The 20,905-nt window shown below is 29.6% G+C and overlaps 1 protein-coding gene across 5 annotated transcripts in view; it reads right to left on the bottom strand.

Annotated features, from left to right (window-relative positions):
* LOC106457476 (tankyrase-like protein) overlaps window positions 1-20,905 on the bottom strand; it is a 167,279-nt gene that overhangs the window by 21,177 nt on the left and 125,197 nt on the right. For all 5 annotated transcript variants that reach the window (XM_022383427.1, XM_022383428.1, XM_022383425.1 and 2 more), the window contains 10 exons: window positions 15,168-15,312; window positions 14,577-14,666; window positions 11,520-11,669; window positions 8,891-9,008; window positions 8,274-8,385; window positions 7,692-7,959; window positions 6,367-6,439; window positions 4,836-5,104; window positions 3,419-3,594; window positions 2,284-2,380 (listed from right to left, as the gene is read on the bottom strand). In XM_022383427.1, coding sequence (XP_022239135.1) covers window positions 2,284-2,380; window positions 3,419-3,594; window positions 4,836-5,104; window positions 6,367-6,439; window positions 7,692-7,959; window positions 8,274-8,385; window positions 8,891-9,008; window positions 11,520-11,669; window positions 14,577-14,666; window positions 15,168-15,312 — 1,498 coding nt within the window. The remainder of the gene's footprint in view (window positions 1-2,283; window positions 2,381-3,418; window positions 3,595-4,835; window positions 5,105-6,366; window positions 6,440-7,691; window positions 7,960-8,273; window positions 8,386-8,890; window positions 9,009-11,519; window positions 11,670-14,576; window positions 14,667-15,167; window positions 15,313-20,905) is intronic.

Below are 20,905 nucleotides of genomic sequence, written 5' to 3'. Positions count from 1 at the left end.
ATGTTAAAATAAAAAATACTTTTCGTCATCTCAAAAATCTCAAATTTCCTTTGTGTAATCCCTAAAACCTCCTAAATGCATTTCAAACGTTTTTTTCACTAAATCCTAATAGTTTATATGTTATTTTCTCTGCCCTAATATCAAAACTGGATTGGTCAATTTGACTAGCTACGTAACTACCAAAAGAAAAATCTAAATAAACCTAAATTACCCTTTTTTTCTTTCTAGAATGACTTCAAATTGTAACATGAAACTAGATTCGTTTATCCTAAGTAGCTCTAAGTTCGTAACAGTATACATCTATTTATAATTAAATTTTATCATTTTATTTTCCTTTGAACTGTGTCTAACTACTATTCATGGAATAAAAAAGTTGTAACTTACTTGGAGAATGTGCAGGTTACATTACTCTATCAAATTATGTTACCCACAAGCTACTACGAGCTGCTCACGTACATGCCTCATGAACCATTTTTATATTTTAGTTACTTTTATGATAACAAATAAATAATACATATGGAAAACAAGAAATAAAGTACTTACCCAATTTTTTTTTTCTAGCCCTCGATTGTCAAGGACAGTTAAGCCTAATTTTTTTATAGTACTAATAGTAATGAACTTAATAATTTTCATGTAATTAAATAATGCACCAAAGAATATAGACTAATAACATGCAAAAAGTAGACAAATTGCCTTACCTCTCAAAATTTGTTTGGCTTTCTAACTACGTGACAAGAACCATTACAAATTTATCCAAGCTAATAATTAACTTTCCCAAGGAAATGATGTTGGTACTCTGAATGAAATTGACTTCTAACTGTTCAGAATATAGCATTATACAATACATCATTTGATAGATGAAAACCTTGACTTTCTATTGATTATAGGTAATATATAATGAAACGTAAGAGAACTATCAACAAATTATGAAAGAGAGGATGGGACAGGATGGGTCTGATTTTCTATTCAATAGCTCTGTAACCAAACAAAATTGAAGACTATAAAAATTATGGTTTGTCTGAGCAATAACGATTTTATAGAGAATAATTTATGTTTAATTTCATACTTTTTCGAAGGGTGGTGGATAAAATAGCAATGATGAAATAGTAAGAGAAAATGTATCACATAGGTCAGTCACACTAGTGAAAATTCAGGATTTTTTAAAGTATTGCCTTGTAGAATTAAGAAGTTAAAACTTGTATACTGTTAAAATATGAATTATTAACTAATATTTTATGCTATTCTAATTGTTATAACATAAATAAAAAGTAGTTAATAAAATTTTGAATGTAAGACACAAACCTTTTGTCATTAGCAGTAAAGGATACCCAGGGCGATAGAGTTAAATGGATTAACATGTATTTAAATGTAATACCAATAAGTAGAAGAAAACAAAAAGTATTTACTACCAAAAGACAAGTAAGATTACAGAAGTAAGAGTACAGAAGATATTTATTATTTTCAAGAGAGAGAGAGATAAATGATGTAATTTCTATTACTGTTCACGGAATCACCAATTATAATTAGAGCATAAAATTGATTTATTACTTTAAAAATATATCTAAATATTGTCAGCTTTATTATGGCTTACAGAATCAACAAAACAATGTATGATTAGGGAATAAAAGTAATTTACTATTTTGTCACTTCTATTATGGCTTACATGTGTAAATAGGGTATAAAAGTAATTTACTATTATGTCACTTCTATTATGGCTTACATGTGTAATTAGGGTATAAAAGTAATTTACTATTATGTCACTTCTATTATGGCTTACATGTAATTAGGGTATAAAAGTAATTTACTATTATGTCACTTCTATTATGGCTTACATGTATAATTAGTGTATATAAGTAATTTACTATTATGTCACTTCTATTATGGGTTACATGTGTAATTAGGGTATAAAAGTAATTTACTATTTTGTCACTTCTATTATGGCTTACATGTGTAATTAGGGTATAAAAGTAATTTACTATTTTGTCACTTCTATTATGGCTTACATGTGTAATTAGGGTATAAAAGTAATTTACTACTTTGAAAAGATATATAAATATTGTTACTTCTATTATGGAGTAAAAAAATCAGCAAAATCGTGGGTAATGACAGTATAATTTCAGTGTTTCTTAAGAATCTGTAAACATGATTATATATATTATTTAAAATTTACAGCAGTATATAATTATGTTTTAATCTAGTATCAAAGAAGTAAATTCTATCTTTAAAAATGTATGGTAAAAGTTCAACAATTATTTCCTTGGAAATAGAAAAATTACACTCTACCTGCATCTTGTAAAAGTCAAATAATCCATAACTTAGATCCACTAGAGTTAACAAGGCATCGAACGGAACGTTCTGATCTGGATCCATAACCAGCTCTCTACATAGTAGACAAATTAAAAATCAAAAGTACTTGTGTTTTAATCAAGCAGTATTTTAAATTCTAAAACAACCCGATAAAAGCTTTAAAGCAAATCACAATTAAAGTTACCTGTGAAATGAATAATTTGGTAAGGAAATATACAACCACAAACTAGACATTTTCTGAACAGAATTAGCAACTTACCCATGAAAACTCATGGGAAACAACTATATAAAAGATATGTACATCTTGTTTTGAATAGCCATTTACATATTTTTGTCAATTTCAAAATAAATCCATGCTAGGAACTTCCAAAATCTCTTTGATCAGGGGCCTCCAATATGAAAATTTTGAAAATCTAAATATGCATACCTATTTTGAACAATCCTTTACATGCCTACACCAAGCCTATCATAAAAACAATTCTTTAAAAATCCATTTCATGGTCTAGTTTTGTTTTTAAGTAGTTGATGGAAATAAAAAATAGTACTGAAATATAATTGCAAATCCACAAGTTTTGTGAAAAGTAAGATCTCTAAGTTATTACAGCATATGAAAACATCCAAAAATCACAATATTACGTATACAGAAGTTGTGCATAAATTTCCTAATATGAACAAAAATGAACACTGCAAAGGATTAACATAATGTTTACTTCTAATATACAAATTCCTTAGTATAGCTTTAACAGCACAGCAGTACGAGTCACATATTTAATGTTTTTTTTAGTATTTATTTCTTATTTTATAAAAATACAATTGCTTTCCTTAGCTTTAATGCAATAAAATACTTTTATTTCATTTTCTATTGACCTTACTACTGTACTTTTTATCATTTGGGTAAAATCTATGTCAAATTCTCACTCAGTGAGATTGAATTACATAGCCAGATTTTAATTTACTTATTTTCTAATTTAAAATATTTATTTTCACAGTGTGTAATTCACTTTTACCTTACTCCTGTTGTTTCAGCTGAAACAATACATAAAGGAAACTTCAAAATTATCTCACTTTGGAGAAACAAAACAATATTAAACAAACTACTATTTTACTATACCCAATATCTGATAAACCAGAGAGAACATCCACTTCAGGTTTTTGTTCTTTGACATCAATTTCTTTTCTCAGTTTTTCGACCATAGCTGCGAAATCAGTCTTATATGAGTATGCTGGTTTCTCGATATGCATCCCATCATCTACTTTGATTGGAGGCTTCATATATAGACTATTTACCTGGGGGCCAAATAAAATAATGTTTTTAGCATACTTAAACACACACATATACAAAGAAATGTTTTGGATAAACAAAATGTATACCCATATAAATGGTTCAATCATCTCATTCCTATCTTGTTTAACAGAAAAAAAACAATTATGCTATTAAATAAAATCACTTACTTGTCATTTAAAAGCTTGTTAGTTTGTTAGCTTATAACAAACTACAATCCATGTAATCTTACTTTGACATAATGTTTCACAAACAGTAACAAAAAATGTCTTTAGCACAGCAAAAAGATCTGTTCCAAAAGGAATATAGACCATAGTAAAATGAAAACCGCCTTTCAACAACAGCAACAAAATATTAAACAATTCCACTTAGATACAACCTAATAATCTAATGATACCTGTTTAAAAACAAAAAACTTTTGTGGTCAAAATGAGCACGTCATGACTTTTTTACATTCAAAACTTAACTGAACTACTAATTTAATATCAATAAACTCGAGATCAAAATATAGCTAATAAATCAAATTTTAAAGTTATATATGTTTTAATTTTTAATTTAAAAGAAAGCATTAAAATAATTGTTCAATACTCTCTCTTGTATGTCACAATACACATTCACACTATCCATTGTTCAATTTACATTTTATTACTTAAACAATCAAAAACTCAAACTTCACATATCAACAAACTAGAATATAAAATAAGTCTCCCACCTCCTTGATTTGCTTGGATATCAATGTATTTAGCAAACTACTAGAGAAGCCACCTATCCCTTCATTCTTTTGAAGCCATTATTTACTCTGTCTACTTGTCATAAATACATATTTATAGCCAATAGAAAGAGAAGCTACTGAACCATGTAAATCTGATGGTTGTTTGTCAATTTTATGGCCGAAATTCACTACAAAATATTGAACACATTTACTAAAATTGTTGCTCCAAATACAAATTAACTTTTGTTGCCAATATAAGCTTAACTAAAAAGTTAGATATATTATAGTAGTTTTGTGATGTTCTATTCTGGTGGGTGGTAATTTTAATTTTCTAAAATGCGTATTTAAAATTAATATGTATTCACATCAGTTTGAGAAAATCAATGAGGCTTAGTGCATGGTTTAGCAACCAAGTCTCCTGAGGGCAGGTGGATTCCGTAGCTCCTGTAATACACTGCAATTATTCAAACTTACCCATTTAACAAAAGAAACTCTTAACAGCTCCTTTAACACACTATCCTAACCAAACCTCACCTGTTCATTGAAAGGAACTTTTAATAGCTCCTGTAATGCAATGAGGAGTGATTCTGCTTGACGGCTGACAGCCAGCTGTAGTGGAGTAAGACCTGTGTTGTCTGGAGTATTGATGGGTGCTCCTACTTTGGCAAGCAAGTAGAGAAGTGTTGTGTCACTGTACGTAAAGTTAGCATGGGGACATATCAAATGATGCATCACTGTCCACCCATTCTTGTCTTGTTTTGTCAGGTCAACTCCACTAGTTTTCTCAAATTCAATGCTCTGGCCTAATGAATACAAATTAAGTTTACTTTCACTGTCCTCATTATTAGATAGAGCTTCTGGATTAAGTAGTTCACCCTTAAAATCAAGCTAGAGTGATTAAAAAAATTATGTTATACTAATACTTGCAGTTCCTAGTTAACAGAAATAATAACAGTTTTTAATGAATGAATTAATACCACTGCTAATGTATATCATAGCAATGCACTTGCACAGGAACACTATGATTACTTTAAGACAGTGGTTCCCAAACTTTAACATCACTTGAACCCCATTTATGAAAATGCCAAATCTCACAAATCCCATTCCTAATGATAAATATTTTCCAGGGATTTTTTTACTTATCAGAATATAAATTCTAAAAACAGTGACCTTGGAAATATAAAACTTGTTTTTCTTATAACACTTTTATTGCATTATTTATCATTATATTATTAATTTTTTTACATTATGAAAACAGCATCACTATTCCAAGATTTCACTTATGTAACTCATATCAATTTGATTAAGCCTAAACTTGATCTTCATTTTAATCATAAAAACAACACTAGCAGTCTATTCAATTTTAAAAATAGCAAACAATACCCCCCCAACTTTCCATTTCTCATGAAGAGTCTTGAAGTTATAATCTAATCAGTGTGATGAATGTGTGCAAAAACTTTTTCTTTCTTCATTACTGAAAAATTATGAGAACCCCCTGAAACAATTCGCAAACTCAAAAAAGGTTTCACGAACCACAGTTTGGGAACCACTGCTATAAGAGAAAGACTAATTTCTAGAGAATAGTCTCATCATCCTGAAGATATTTTGGTTGTAAATTATATGCAAGCAACTAAATTTGAAAGAAAATATTCTGAATGCTAAATAACGACTATAAATTCATACAGTAGATATCCTAGATTCAAGTTACTTAATCAAATAGAAGATATACCAGAAAAACTATTTATTTAAACTCAAGATATCCTAAATACAGAATATTTATTCAAACAGAAGATATCCTGGATACAGGTTATTTAATCAAGTAGAATACATCACAGAACAACTATATATTTAATCTCAAGATATGCTAAGTAGAGAATATTTATTCAAACAGGAGATATCCTGGATGCAGACTATTCATTCAAAGAGTAAATAATGCCAGCCATATATCAGTAAAAAACACTTCCCTGTATTTCATAACATTTTCAAACATTATATGTTCCCTGTTATTTACACGGCAGTCAAAAAGATAATAATATGCCAAGATTAACTCATTCTATATACTTACCTGACAGTGGTTTGTAATCATTGTCTGGATTATACGAACTGTTCAAAAGTAGTTTCACCATTTTCACATCATTCTATATAATAATAAAGATTTTTAAAAATGTGTAATTCTGAAGGCAAATTTTTCTTGCAAAAACAACCAATCAATAATAGATCTTTTCCTAATAATTATTTATGCTAGTTTCTAAAATAGTAACAAACACAATGAGATGTGATAGAATTACTGAGCAGACATAATTCTGAGGGGGCCTAAAGTGTGTTTTACAGTCACACTCATTCGAAAAAGTCATTTTTCAATTGTCTCTTGTATATTTCACGCCCAAATAAATGAGGTATTTTATTCCAAGCCAAAGATCATTAGGTTAACTAGATCTCAGGATAAGCTCAAAAATCATTTTATAAAAGGTTTTCAATATTAATAATCTTTAGATTCTAGCCATAAATTAGAATTAATTAATAGCACATCAACTATCTTTTGCATGTAAAAATTGCCAACTAAACCTTTTATAAAAGAAAAGAGCTGCTTATGCTAAATGAAACAAGGTACAAGTTCAAACATGTTTATAGGTCTTAAAAAGATATGTCAGTGTAAAAAGACTCTTCCAGTTATAACTTACAAATCAGTAATCAATTGTGTTAATTTCATTAACAAAAACTTCAAACAGTTGCCAGTACAAGGCAATCTTAAACTTAATTAATAGCATTTAATCAACCAGAACTAATTTAAGTAAAAGTAAAAAAGAAACTGCACTGTACTTTAGTTGTTCTATGACATTTATGGTGACATTTGTTTAAGATGAGCAAAGTTACAATATAATTCTCAAATACAATGAAGAAAGGAAGTATACATGTTTAAGAAATAAAATCCATCAATCACATCCCAGTTGGTACATAAGGTGCAAAGTTTTAATTTACTATAATAACACATATTTCATTATATAAGTTTTCCCCATAGCAGAAAAAAAGGTTGTTCTAGGGGCTATACATACATTAACAAGGAAGGATAAATATCCACTCCCTATCCAGAAAAGAAAAAATAGTCATTTAGTCAATAGTCTAGGGGCTATACATACATTAACAAGGAAGGATAAATATCCACTCCCTATCCAGAAAAGAAAAAAATAGTCATTTAGTCAATAGTCTAGGGGCTATACATACATTAACAAGGAAGGATAAATATCCACTCCCTATCCAGAAAAGAAAAAAATAGTCATTTTATGCACAAGATCTGTAAGATAACCTATATATAACACGGTAAGTATATTCTTAAGTAGGTTTTTTAATGTACTACACATTTTAATTCATGACAAAAAAACAAATGCTTACCAGTCGAACAGCCAACATTAAGGGAGTTCTCAGTTGCTCATCAGGAAAGTTTAAATCTGCTCCATTTGAAATCAACATTTTGACAACTTCATAATTTTGTTTAAATATGGCCACCATCAATGGAGATAACTTGGAACAGGCGTCAGCTTCTAAATGGGTAACGTCTTTAGTGTTACATGTTACACCAGGATAAGGAGTTTCCCAAACTGGATAGTGTGCAAGGGTGTTAAGAGATGCACCAGACCTTATTAGATTAAGACACCAGTTCCTGGAGAAAGGGGGTGCAAAATATGAAAAAAAAAAAATCTTTCTTATTATCAAATCATCTACTGTTATTGTAAAAACTGCAGTAAGTAAAACTTTTCATTTTAATTAGAGCAACAATTTATAACAATACCATTCGTAAGACAACAAAAATACCTACAACAAAATTACTTAATAATATTAACACTTTACTGAATTGCTCAAGTGCATAAATACATATTAATTCAACCAAACTGAATACAGCACCTAACTAATTATAAAACATTTCATTAATTAGATCAAAACAATTTCTATGAAATTATACAAAAATTACTGTACCTAATTCCTTCTGGGAAAGGTTCAGAGCCTAATCTCCAAAAGAGAGCAGAAAATGGAGTACGTTGTGATTTATCTGGATCGGCTCTAATTACTGCCACCATTCCCATTTTATCTAGAATATAAATAAATAATAACAAATTTGGCATATAAATAAGACCAAAGGAAACATAAACAATGTTAAATTATTGTTTGCAATTATCACTATTTTCAAAATACTCAGCACAACAACAAAAGAGTCTTTACATGAAACCCTACCCAAAGTAATTTTTTTATGATACTATGTTTCTTTATATTATTAAATGTTGTGAGGCAAGTTCCTTTTAACCTCAAGACCAGCTTTACCATTAACAGATATGACAGATTCCTACATAAGTAACTGATACAGATATAAATATTAAGTGAGCAAGAAGTAGTATGTACAAGAACTTTATAAACACCACACAAGAAGCAAATCAAGTTTTAATTGATGAAAATTTTAAAAAAGCTGTGGTGATGCAGCCAAAATAACCAATAGTATTTCTTCACCAATAAAAATATATTTTATGTTGTTTTTTCTTCTAAAAGATGTTTTTCATACACTAATTTATATATATATACTTTTGTTTAAGCACACTTACCAGTGAAATACTGACACAAAGTGTCATTCCAGTTCAAAGCTGCATATGTGACCACAGAACAACCATGTTCATCTCGTGCCATAACTGGTACACCTTTTTCTATCAGAGCCTTTGCTACCTAGCATTGAAAGAAGAAAAAAAAGTCCTTGTTATTTATGTTAGGCCATGATCATTGTAATTCCTAGCAAAAATATCTGTGAACATTAAAAAGTAAATATATATATACTACAATTTTTGTCCTTTTTTAAAATCAAAAATACTTTCATTAGCAATAAAATCATACAGTTACAGAAAAGAAGAAGAAAAAAGTGATGAGATAACTTAGACAACAATTGGAGCATCAAAAATCACAATTTTATATCCTGTATGATTCAGAAGTCCATTGATAGGCAATTAATTCAGGAATGACTTCTTCATGTTAACTATTCTTCAGCTCAATACCATGCCATTATTTAGATGACTTAGAATAAGCTGCACTAATATCAGTTTAATATTTTTTATTTAACCTTTAAAGGTGCAATGATATGTGTATGCAAAATTTTAGCCTTGAATCTCAAACCTAAGTTTGTGTAACAACCTTTGCTATGGCAGTTTTGGTACTTTTTGTCTAAAATGTTTTACTTTTATGGTCTACACCTTTACCTTGAATAAGCTTAATGATAGTACCACAAAGTAGGCCCACAACACCTCATTCCATACTACTAAAACTATTTTCTTAAACCTCTTCATTTCTGATTCAGTTGCTGTCAATCCCCTGTATAGAATTGTCTTTTATAAAACTTAAGATAAGCACTATAAATGGAATATCATCCAATTTTATCAAGTAGAAATGGAAAAGTGATGACTAATTTCTACAAAAAGAAAAAAAAAACCAAGGAGGAGGCTAATCAATAAAAAACCAAAACATTTACTCATAAGCCTGACATTAATCATCAGGAAATTTTCAGTTACAACCTAAATATACAATATTAAAATTAAGTATGAAAACAATGAAGCAAAAGGTATAAAACGGAAAACTACACATATAAAGTTTAACTGCAACCAAGTAAAGTAATGTGTTGATAGTTTGTCATCCAACCTATCAGAAAGTGTCACAATATATATATATATATATATATCTTATAAAAGCCAGTTCGTCCTACTATGCAGAGTAGTAGTAGGAGTAGCAGTTATCATTTTCCTAAACTGAAAATGTATTTCCAAACATACTTACTTCCGCTGACACTAATAGCTATTTCTCGATCTTCATCTTTGCTATCTAACGTTGTGTTTGCTTGCTCCAGTCTTATATACTCCACTTAACTGCCCTCGACAACATCTAATTTGCAAAACTTTATGCCGGCCCTCACATGCCCTGTATGCAGGTACTGTATATAAGTACTGTATGCAGACAATAAAATCACTTTTTTGAGACTTAGCACATTCTGGTCACTAACATCGGCTCTTAGTGGGGAAGGATGGGAGTGAGAGTGTCGGCAGAGGTAAGTATGTTTGGAAATACATTTTCAGTTTAGGAAAATGATAACTTCCAAAACATACCTACCTCCGCTGACACTAATAGCTAGAATCCCACATTGAGAAGGTGGAGGGGGTGGTGAGGACAGAGATCATACAGAAAGCATCTGCAGAGAACAAATATGTACCACAAGAAGGGGTATCAAAATGGGGAACACTGCTCTACATTCAGAATAGGTATGTTCTTCACCCAGAACTACAGAAATATGAAAAGGGTGGAATATAATACAAGTATGATGGTCCAGCCCCAACCAAACAGTCGAGGTTCCACAACTCGGGTTGAATTTAAGGGTTCATGGTACCCATATCCCACGTTGGTGGCCAGGGTAGTTAGACTGCAGATATATACATCTTTGTGATAGGATCCCTACCAGTAATGAAAGAATGATGTGTTTCGAACCCCCGATTTATGAAAGAAAGAAAGCAACACCAAAATGGACAATCTTTCTAATCAACCTGAAGAAGTCCAAAAGGCAACATCCCAAGTCTGAATTGATGGGATCATATGCCATACTCCACCAAAGTCCACAACTCATCCCGTCTGGATTTACAAATAGTTGTCTTTACTCCCCCACCAAGTAGGCAAGGAGAATTCCACTTACCCATGGAATTAAGGAGAGGATGTGGAACACTGTCCCACCAAGGACCAATGATGGGACTGCATCTCATTTGGATTTATGAGGAGATAGTGGACCCCCTGCATGACAACATAAGACCTGACAGTGTTCATTAGAGGGTCCAAGCATATTGTAGGGCTTATTCCTTTTTCTTCTGTATTTTATGTGATACTGTTTTGTACTGTTAAAAAATTCAACATATAGTTGCATTATTCATTATTCTGAATCCTGTATGTGTATAATGTGTATTTCCATGATTATTTCCATTAGTGTGTATGCACAAGCACACTAGTTAATATTCAAATTAGACTTAATGATAAATAAGACTGAGAAAGAAATAAAATATTATACAAATGGAAAAAAAATTCAAGTAAAACATCTTCCCTTACATTTGACTTCAGAGAATATATTATGCTGGAAAAAATGTTTAGATCAAATGCATAGATCAAACAGAGCTAAGCTTTGACTATGAAGTATGAATGGACTAAAATTTTTACCTTGACTTGTAGTTCTCCTTGACTTCCAGCTTCTGCTTCTCGTGCAAGAAGATGTAGCATGGTTTGTTTTTCACTATAAAGAGTCCACCCAAGTTTCACTTGAGAAATAAGCTTCAGAGCTAACTGATAATGCCTAGTTGCAACAGCTGCCTATGAACAAACAATATTTAGTACCATTACATTTACATGTAATCTCTTTCTTAATGAACAAATAACTTTTATAGTGAAATACAAGTCAACACACACAAATAAAGCTATATTAGCAAGAATAAAATAGTGTAATATAATTTGAAAAAATCAATTAGGAAACTGAAAATACTATTCGCACTTAAATTTATAAAATCATTATGATAGGAGAAGAAATGTTGAATTATTTTTTAATTTAGCTTTTAATTTAAAAAATTAAGTTCTACGTTGAATATTATAGATTAATACATTTTTTATATACCCGTAAAATTTATTGTTATATGATTACTCAATAGTGAAGGATGGCATCAAAATGAAAAAATCTGGTCTGCCGAACAGTCATACTACTAGTGCTTCAAATAGGTAGTGATGAAAGGGTGTTATTAATATTATTACAGTGAATGCTTTAACAGCACACAAGTTTTACTCTTAAAGTTAGGTTCTACATTTAAAAACTTGAAAGAATTCAAAAAGCTCATTTCAAATTTGAAGGTACCATATCTTTCACACTTAAACTATTTGTATATGGGCTATCATTTTGACCAAACTTGTAACTGTCATGTAAACATGAAACTATGCATACTACAACTCTTAATATACTAAGTGTATTTAATTTGGCAAGCTTTTATTAAAAACTACAACTCTGTCGTGCACAAATAAATCAGATTTTTTAATAAAGTGTTTTTGCTTAAGATTTGTCTGTGAAGTTACAAAGCCTTTATTGATTTACTCTTAAGTCAAAGGTGGTTTTGATACAAAGAATAAAATACTTCTTTTTATCCTACAATTTTCACATTTCATTTACATAACCTCTAAAACCTGATAAATGAATATCAATTTTTTTCAAGTAAAACTTTATATTTTATCTTTTATTTCCTCTACCATAACATCACCGGTAGTGAAAACAGTGAAACAAAATATTGAAGAATATAAAATAAAATTATGAATACCATTCTTTTTTTCTAAAATAACTGCAGATTGTATCAAACAGTCACGATTTATATTGTACAACAACCTCGGTTTTCTAAACATTTCCCATCTGCTTGCTTTTAATTTTATTATTTTAAAATGCTCTTTAAAAACAACTTACTGTAAACAAACAATCAAGTTACAATCATGTGACATAGTTAAGTGGAGCTTCTCTCAGGAATTTTTTATTTAATTTTTTTTTCATCTACATTTTGTTATCTAAACTAATAAGTTTCTAATTTTTATATTTCAATAACTTTTGTTAAAATAAATAAATAACAATAAATATTCATAAAAAACAAGACATATAAGACTTACTAAAGTATTTGTATTCGAGAATGCACTTTGATAAGCTACTTTTTTTTCACACTATGCTAGTTGTCCACAAAATAATTCATGTTGCTTTCAAAAATATTTTATAACATAAACAAATATATCAGGCACTAGAACAGAATGTCCAAAACTAATATAATTTAACTAGTTTTCTAGCTAAAATATATATTGGTTAACAAATTCCATTACTTATCAGAAAAGTGACTTGATTCAACACATTTCACAATTTTCTTGACTTCCTGACTTTGAGCGTCAAAACAAGAGAGAAAATCACCAGATTATTGTGGTTTTAAATAACTACTCTTTCTATTGGTTAAAGTGTGTCATATGGGTGTGACAAAAATAATAATATTTCACTGAAGCAAGAAGACTAGACACTCAAATTTTGTATTCTGGGTTATCTATATCTATAGTATGTATATCTAATTTGGTGAACTCCAAGATGCACATAAGGGCTGAAAAAAACTACAATAAGAAAATCAAACCCACAGATGCATCACTTGACACTGAATTCAAGATTGAAATTAAAATTAAGCTCAAGTTATAGTAACAAATGATGTAAAGCACAAGCTACTCACTTGCATTCATCAAGGAGAATTTTTTTTTTACTTTTTTCTTTATCTAACCTAATAAGTTCCTAATTTTTACATTTAGTTACTTTTGTAACAATAAATAAAAGATATACATGACAGAGAAGAAATTTAGTACTGACACTTGGCTTTTTTTTCTGTCAGCCCACTGATAAACCTTAACACTACTTTTTGAAATGATGGTATGATTATTTATTTCAAATATGCACTTAAGAACACAAAATAATAACACATGAAAAGCAAGAAGTATCCTATAACTATTATAATCTAACTGGGATACTAACTAAGGCATAAGAGCTTGAAAATAATTTCCTTAGTTGTTCAATCTGAACTCAGCAACAGCAACTTTGAATATGCAGGTGAAATAAATAAAAAATCTCTATTGAGAGCAAGGAAGCATTTTGCATCATTTGGGAAATTAAAACTTTGACTTTTTATTGGTTATAAATGATGTAATTTCAAACTTCAAATGATGTAATAGACAATAATTGGCAAGTTACGAATAAGAGGATATAAAAGGAGTGTGGCATGTGGGTTTCATTTTCTAGTTTATATTTCCATAAACAAAGAAAATTAAAGGCTATAAAAACTAGACTATGCCTTAGCAATATCTATTCTATAATGAATAATTGATGTTTAACTTGGACATCATGGAGTGGATGACGAAAAAACAGAATATGGGGAATGTGGAACAAGAAATATCACATTACACTGACAAGAGGAGATTGAGATTTTACTCAAATGTTTCCATTTTTATATAAAAAATTAAAACTTATATAAATATTTGATATATTAACAACATTTGGATGCCAAGTATCTCCATTTACATAGATAATAAAGTAATTGAATTAAATTTTTGACTGTAACTCTGTAAAAAGTTGTGGCATGTACACTCTTACCTACCCATATCAAGAGCGTTAATAGAGAAAAACGTACGCTGGTTTTTACATACACCGCAAATGCTAATAATGAATCATACCTCCACAGCAAGAGTTAATCCTTTGCCCACAGCTTCTAGCTGATCTAACATCAGGTGTAACACTCCCTGCCATTCTATGCTTACTGCTTCCTGTTGCACAAGAAAGTTCAATCATAATAAACAAGAGTAGTGTAAAGCAACATAATAGGATGATTTTCAAAACAGTAGCACAAAATTTTTAATTAGTTTTTGTGAGAAAACAAGCAAAATGTCTACAAACCCTGTTGTGTTCAACACCTTTGATAGTTCTATGTGTATTTAGCTAATAGTAAAAGTTACATGTTAAAATCTCTGTAAAAAAATTTATCAAATCATTTTATCCTGAGATGTAAACAAGAAATAAATAAATATATCAGTATTTATTTGAAAATGAAAGATACAGAAAAAAGAATAACTGCCAATTTGAGCTATACAGGCATTTTTAGAGGAATATTTCAGCCAAAACAAATCAGATTTTACACATACACATTTTAACTGTCATCCACAGAACTCTGGTGATAAACTAGAATTCAAATTATCTCTTAATTTCAAAAGTAGTTTGTCTTAAGCATTAAATGTAGAATAAAATGATTCGAATCACATGCAACATACCTGTAAAATTGAATGTCTAATTGGAGACTGGGGTGCTTTCTTTACATGGTTCCATTTCCAAGTTCTTTTTTCCTCTCTTTCTGGTCTAGTCTGGACTAAATCAAGGACACAACTAGCACCTTTCTGAAGCAACATCATTGCACAACTAATTGAGAAAAAGAATTTCTTTGATTTCACGCACCAAGATATAAACAAAGTCCACTTCATAATTTCTAAAAGTTACAGAAATTAAAGAATATGATTTATAGGAGGAAATCATGTTAATCATGTTTCAAGTGATTTGCAAAAAACAATGATATAATACTAAACAAAATATCAGGCAGGCGGTAGCACTACCTATGTAAGGATGACTCAGATTGTTCATTGAAACAGTACTTTAAATATCTCCTCAATCCGTCATCAGAACTTTACAATACTATACAATGTTTACTTTTATAACAATATCTATGTAATGACTGAGTCACAATTTCTGGGAATATCTGTAAATATCCTAGTAAAAACTTTAAATTTCTTGTTCTTCTTTCTTCTGCTTCTTTTTATCAGATGATAACTCAAAAATCAAAGCAATGATGTCAAGCAAATTTACTGAGGTGACATAGTTTCAAACAGAGTATCCACTTTTACAAGTATTACTAACTAATAAAAAGTAACGAAACAAAATCATAATTCTAGTGTGAACAATGTTATCATTATCCCTTAAAGCTAGCTTTCTTACAGACATTTGGTGTTCCTTTAAAAAAGTTAAAAGTTTAAGTATAGGGTGAAACAGGAATTACCAGCCAATAACGGATAAACAATAAGTATTACAGTTAGATCCTCATTGTGTTTAGAACTTGGTTATAAGTATAACCTCCCTAAGTTAAACTGAAACACTATATTAAAAAAAAAACAAGCAAACAAATAAAGGAAAAACTTTTCAAAAAAAGAAAATAAATGTAGGGATGGCATTTGCATCAACCCTACATAACTGGACAGGCAAGAATTAAAATATAGCAATATAACTATTCAATCAGAACTGAATTTGATTTATCCTATTTTTTCTCTGTTAACATCCTACTACACTTCATTTTTTGAAAAGTTGCTTATTTACTTGTACATATATATCTATATATATATTTTATATATATATATATATATATATATAGTTTTAATTACTTTTAACCTTTTTACGAAGTTACAGCTAGTTTCCAGTTTCGATGCTTCTTCACGGTTATAAAACTAAAGATGATTCAAAATATTTATGAAGAAATTCTTAAATTGTACATTTTTAAGAATTAAAATGAATTTCAAACAGGTACTTCCCTATCAAATACTGAAAACCTTTCCTATAAAACCTGTGACTCAAAATTACCGACTGCACTTTACACAATGTAGAGCATGAATCACTTCCCCATAATTCTCCACACTTCCACCTGACCTATTGTGTCAGGGGATCTTATGTAAGCTCTACTTTCCCACCATAATTTAATTTCATTGAAAACTGCAGTTGTGATTAAAATCTGGTTATGAAGTGGGAGATAAGGTATTTCAGAGGTAAACACCTGTTTGAAATTCATTTTAATATAAAAATGTAAAATTAAAATCAGGTAGACTAACCTCTGAAATAATGAAAATCAGAATACCTATTGGAACCAATGAATATCAAAAGAAACAGAAAATATAAGAGTAAAAGCTAAAGGACAGGAAGATAATTATCTAGGCTATAAGACATATGTAGCCAAACAGACAAAATAGAATCAAAAAACAAAAAATAATTTGCAGAATTGGATATGATGGAGATAAAATGGACCATATAAGTCTTATATAAAGACTGTAACATAAGGACACTCAAAAAGAAGGCATTATTTTCAATGGAGGACCTTTTCTCAAATCATACTATTTAATTCAGGCAATGCAGTCAGTTTTATGAGCTGTAATGATGTTCTGAAAGGTTTGCCATCGCTAAACTCCTATCTTACCATACTTGCATACCCTAAATATCTTTACTTTATGTATAACCTCATAGTTATAATACATATATAGCACAAAAAATGATTATCATCAATGAAAAAAATAAAAAATTACAATAAAAAATCCCAGATTTGTATCTTGCTCCTAAGTTTTGTAAACTTTGCATTAAATACTTTGACAATGATATAGACAAATGTTTTTTGTGCAATCATGTTTAGCCATGTTTTTTTTCAGTAAAAAAAAGCTTTATATTTTATCTTTTATTTTCTATACCCTAACTCTATAAAAGATCAGTTAAATTGACTGACCACCAAAAAAAAATTAAAATAAATTATCACATTTTTTCTTTCTGGAATGACTTCAATTTGTAACATGGAACTATTTATTCTAAGTAGCTTTAAACTTGTAACAGTATACACCTGTTTACATTTAAATTTTATTGTTTTATTGCCCTTTCTGACTACACAAGGTGTAAATCACTTGGCAAATGTGTAGCTCATGTTACCTTATCGAATTACAAGTATCTCTCATGAAAAATTTTCTTATTAATAATATTTTTCATTTTACCTAATCTAACCTAAAAAGTTTCTAATTCATACATTTTAGTTACTTTTATAATAATAAATAAGGAATATACATGAAAAACAAGAAACTTGTTAAGGTCTTTTTTGCTGTCAACTGTTGATGAAACTTAACCCTATTTTTTATACCAATGGTACATCAGCACTAAATAAATTTTTATTTAATTAAATAATGCACCAAAGAACAGAGAATAATAAAATGTAAAAAGCAGATAATGTTCTATAACTATCGCAATTTTTATGATTTTCTAACTATGCAACAAGAGCCATTAAAAATTCAGCTAAACTTTGAATTGGATGCAAAATAGACAATTCTCTGTACAGAAAGAAAATAATATAATATGTCATTTGATGGATTGAAACTCTCGCTTCCTATTGTTTATAAATGATATAGTATTAAATGTCAGAGTTGCTGACATTTTCTGAAAGAATGAATGTGACATGTGGGCTTGGCAAGAGGTGTCTGATTTTCTAGTTTATGGCTCTGTATCTAGAGTGCAAATGTCACAATTCTCATACTAGAGGAAATACAGGATTTATTTTTAATATTGTCTTATAAAATTAAGAAATTAAAACTTATATAATATTAAAATTTGGATTATTAGCTACAGTTTTATGCTAAGTTTATTCATATACAATAATAAGAAAGTAGTTTAATTAAATTTTGAATATAACTCAGTAAAACCTTGTGACTTGAGAAGAAAAGGATGCCCATAGCGAGAGGGTTAATGTCAATATTACTAGAACTGCACAGAGATCAAAGTTCAAACATTTTTTTTATTTTTAAATTACTCTAAATAAGTTTTGCAAAGTTACAAAATATCAATCCTTTAATATTTTCAATTAAATAAATTGTTGAAATAGATTTGGATTTACTATTTGTACTTAAATTATAAAATTGTTATGTATGTATGCCCTCAGTGCTCTCTTGAGAGCTGCTACTGGTTCAAACAGGGTTAAGATGGTCAGAAACACCATCATCTAAAAACAAGACAGATCAGCTAATGAGTTAATGCAGGTAAAGCAAAATTTATAGAATGAGAATCCCTCATAAAGATTCCATTCTTGCAATACAAGAAACAACACCCCTGACCATTCATAGAAAATGTCTTTCAAAAGAAGCATCAGGGTTAGTCAGAGTATATAGCACAATAGGATAAAAACAGCAATGAACATCCTTTTACAGCTCAATTCTTTGGTGGAAGGCTATATCACGAAATGAATATAGAGCCTTCCTGAAAAAAACAAGAGTGTGAGAAACATCAAAAACATCTGATAATCTCCTCCAAGAAGCAAGTAACACAATAAAATACATGTTCTGAGAAAGATAGTAGAGCAAACAAAGGGTTCAAAAGAAGACAGGTAGCTAAGGCCAGACTTAAATCACACAGAGGACAATGTCTAAGTACTCATAGGAGATTAGTCAAGAATTACAAAAAAGAACCTGAAAAACTGGGGCCAACAGAGGTATGTGAGTTCAGTGGGAATTTGATGTGGTTTAGAGTAAAGCTGGGTAATAAGTGATATTTGCTCAACAGGCTCATTAATCAATTACCACACACTCCCTACAACCCCACACAAGCAAACAAAAGGGAGAGGAGTGCACTAACTTAAAAACTTTACAAATATTGTACAATTGTATCATGGTATTAATGTTTTTTCAAAACATACAACCTTTTATTTATAAAATAATATTCTGGCACAATTTATATATATATATAAGTAATCAAGACATTACCTACTTTGCAAATGAATTGAATGAATGAGTTGACTAAATACAACCATGCACTTGCCATTATCTAAATTTTTAAATATGTCGTAATACCACATTGATCTTCTGTAAATCAAATAAATTGATATTTAATAATAAAAACGTTTTACTATCAACAAGAAAGGTGATAATGCTTTTATTTAAAACATATCACAACTGAAGTTAGAAACAATTATGTAGCCAGTTAGCCACTTAATTTACATAGGTTTTTTTTGAATAAGATAAACAGAAAAATAATACTCAATACAGTTTTGAGTCACCATATTATTTTCCAGATACCTCCTGTGCTCACTAAAAACAGTAATCTTATTTGATTTGACGACAATTTTATTTTATATGGTAAACATCATTGTAAAAAATAAAAAACTCAAGCTTCCCAGCTCTACAACTCATTAAAATCATAGTATGTCTATTAAAAAATAAAAATTCCACAATTTTAAACAAACTAAAAATCAACAAGATACCTTTAACATGTTCACTGTCACCAGTAATATTAATAATTCCTACCCTAGTACCATTCAAGAGGTGCCAAGAGCAGTCAATGTCCCAAACTCACGTGCCACAAAGAAAAATTTGGCTATGAAACATAATTGTCTGTGACCCACCATTGTGTCATGGGGTCCATAACTAAAATTTGGTTGTGACCCACCAGTGGACCACATGGCAGTGAATGTGTTAATAAGCCTTAACCCTATTGTTCCGGGTACCCTTTACTGCACATGACACAAGGTTTTAGTGTCTTACATTCAAAATTTTATTAAACTACTTTTTGTTTATGTTATACCAATTAGAATAGCAAAAAATCTTAGCTAATAATCCATATTTAATAATGTACAAGTTTTAAGTTCTTAATTATACAAGGAAATATATAAAAAATTCCTGAATTTCCACTAGTGTAACACATGACATATTTTGTCTTAGCATGTCATCATCCCTATTTTATCCATTACCCCTCGAAAATGTATGAAATTAAACATAAATTATTATCTATAAAATCATTATTCCTCAGAAAAACCATAATTTTTATAGTCTTTAATTTTTTTGGTTACAGAGCTATTGAATAGAAAATCAGCCCCCTTCTGCAAATCCTCTCTTTCACAATTCGTTGATAGTTTTCTCGTATGTTTCATTATATATATATTACCTATATTCAATATAAAAGTCAGGGTTTTCATCAATCAAATGATGTATTGTATAATGTTATATTCTGAACAGTTAGAAGTCAATTTCATGCACAGTAGCAACATCATTCTCTTGGGAAAGTTAATGATTAGCTTGGATGAATCTGTAATGGTTCTTGTCACATAGTTAGAAAGCTAAACAAATTTTGAGGGGTAAGGGAATTTGTCTACTTTCTGCATCTGTTATTAGTTTATATTCTTTAGTGCATTATTTAATTACATAAAAATTATTAAGTGCATTAATATTCGTACTCT

Source organism: Limulus polyphemus, unplaced genomic scaffold (genome assembly GCF_000517525.1).
Source record: "Limulus polyphemus unplaced genomic scaffold, Limulus_polyphemus-2.1.2 Scaffold336, whole genome shotgun sequence".
Lineage (NCBI taxonomy): Eukaryota > Metazoa > Arthropoda > Merostomata > Xiphosura > Limulidae > Limulus > Limulus polyphemus.
This window is presented reverse-complemented; position numbering and strand designations above follow the sequence as displayed.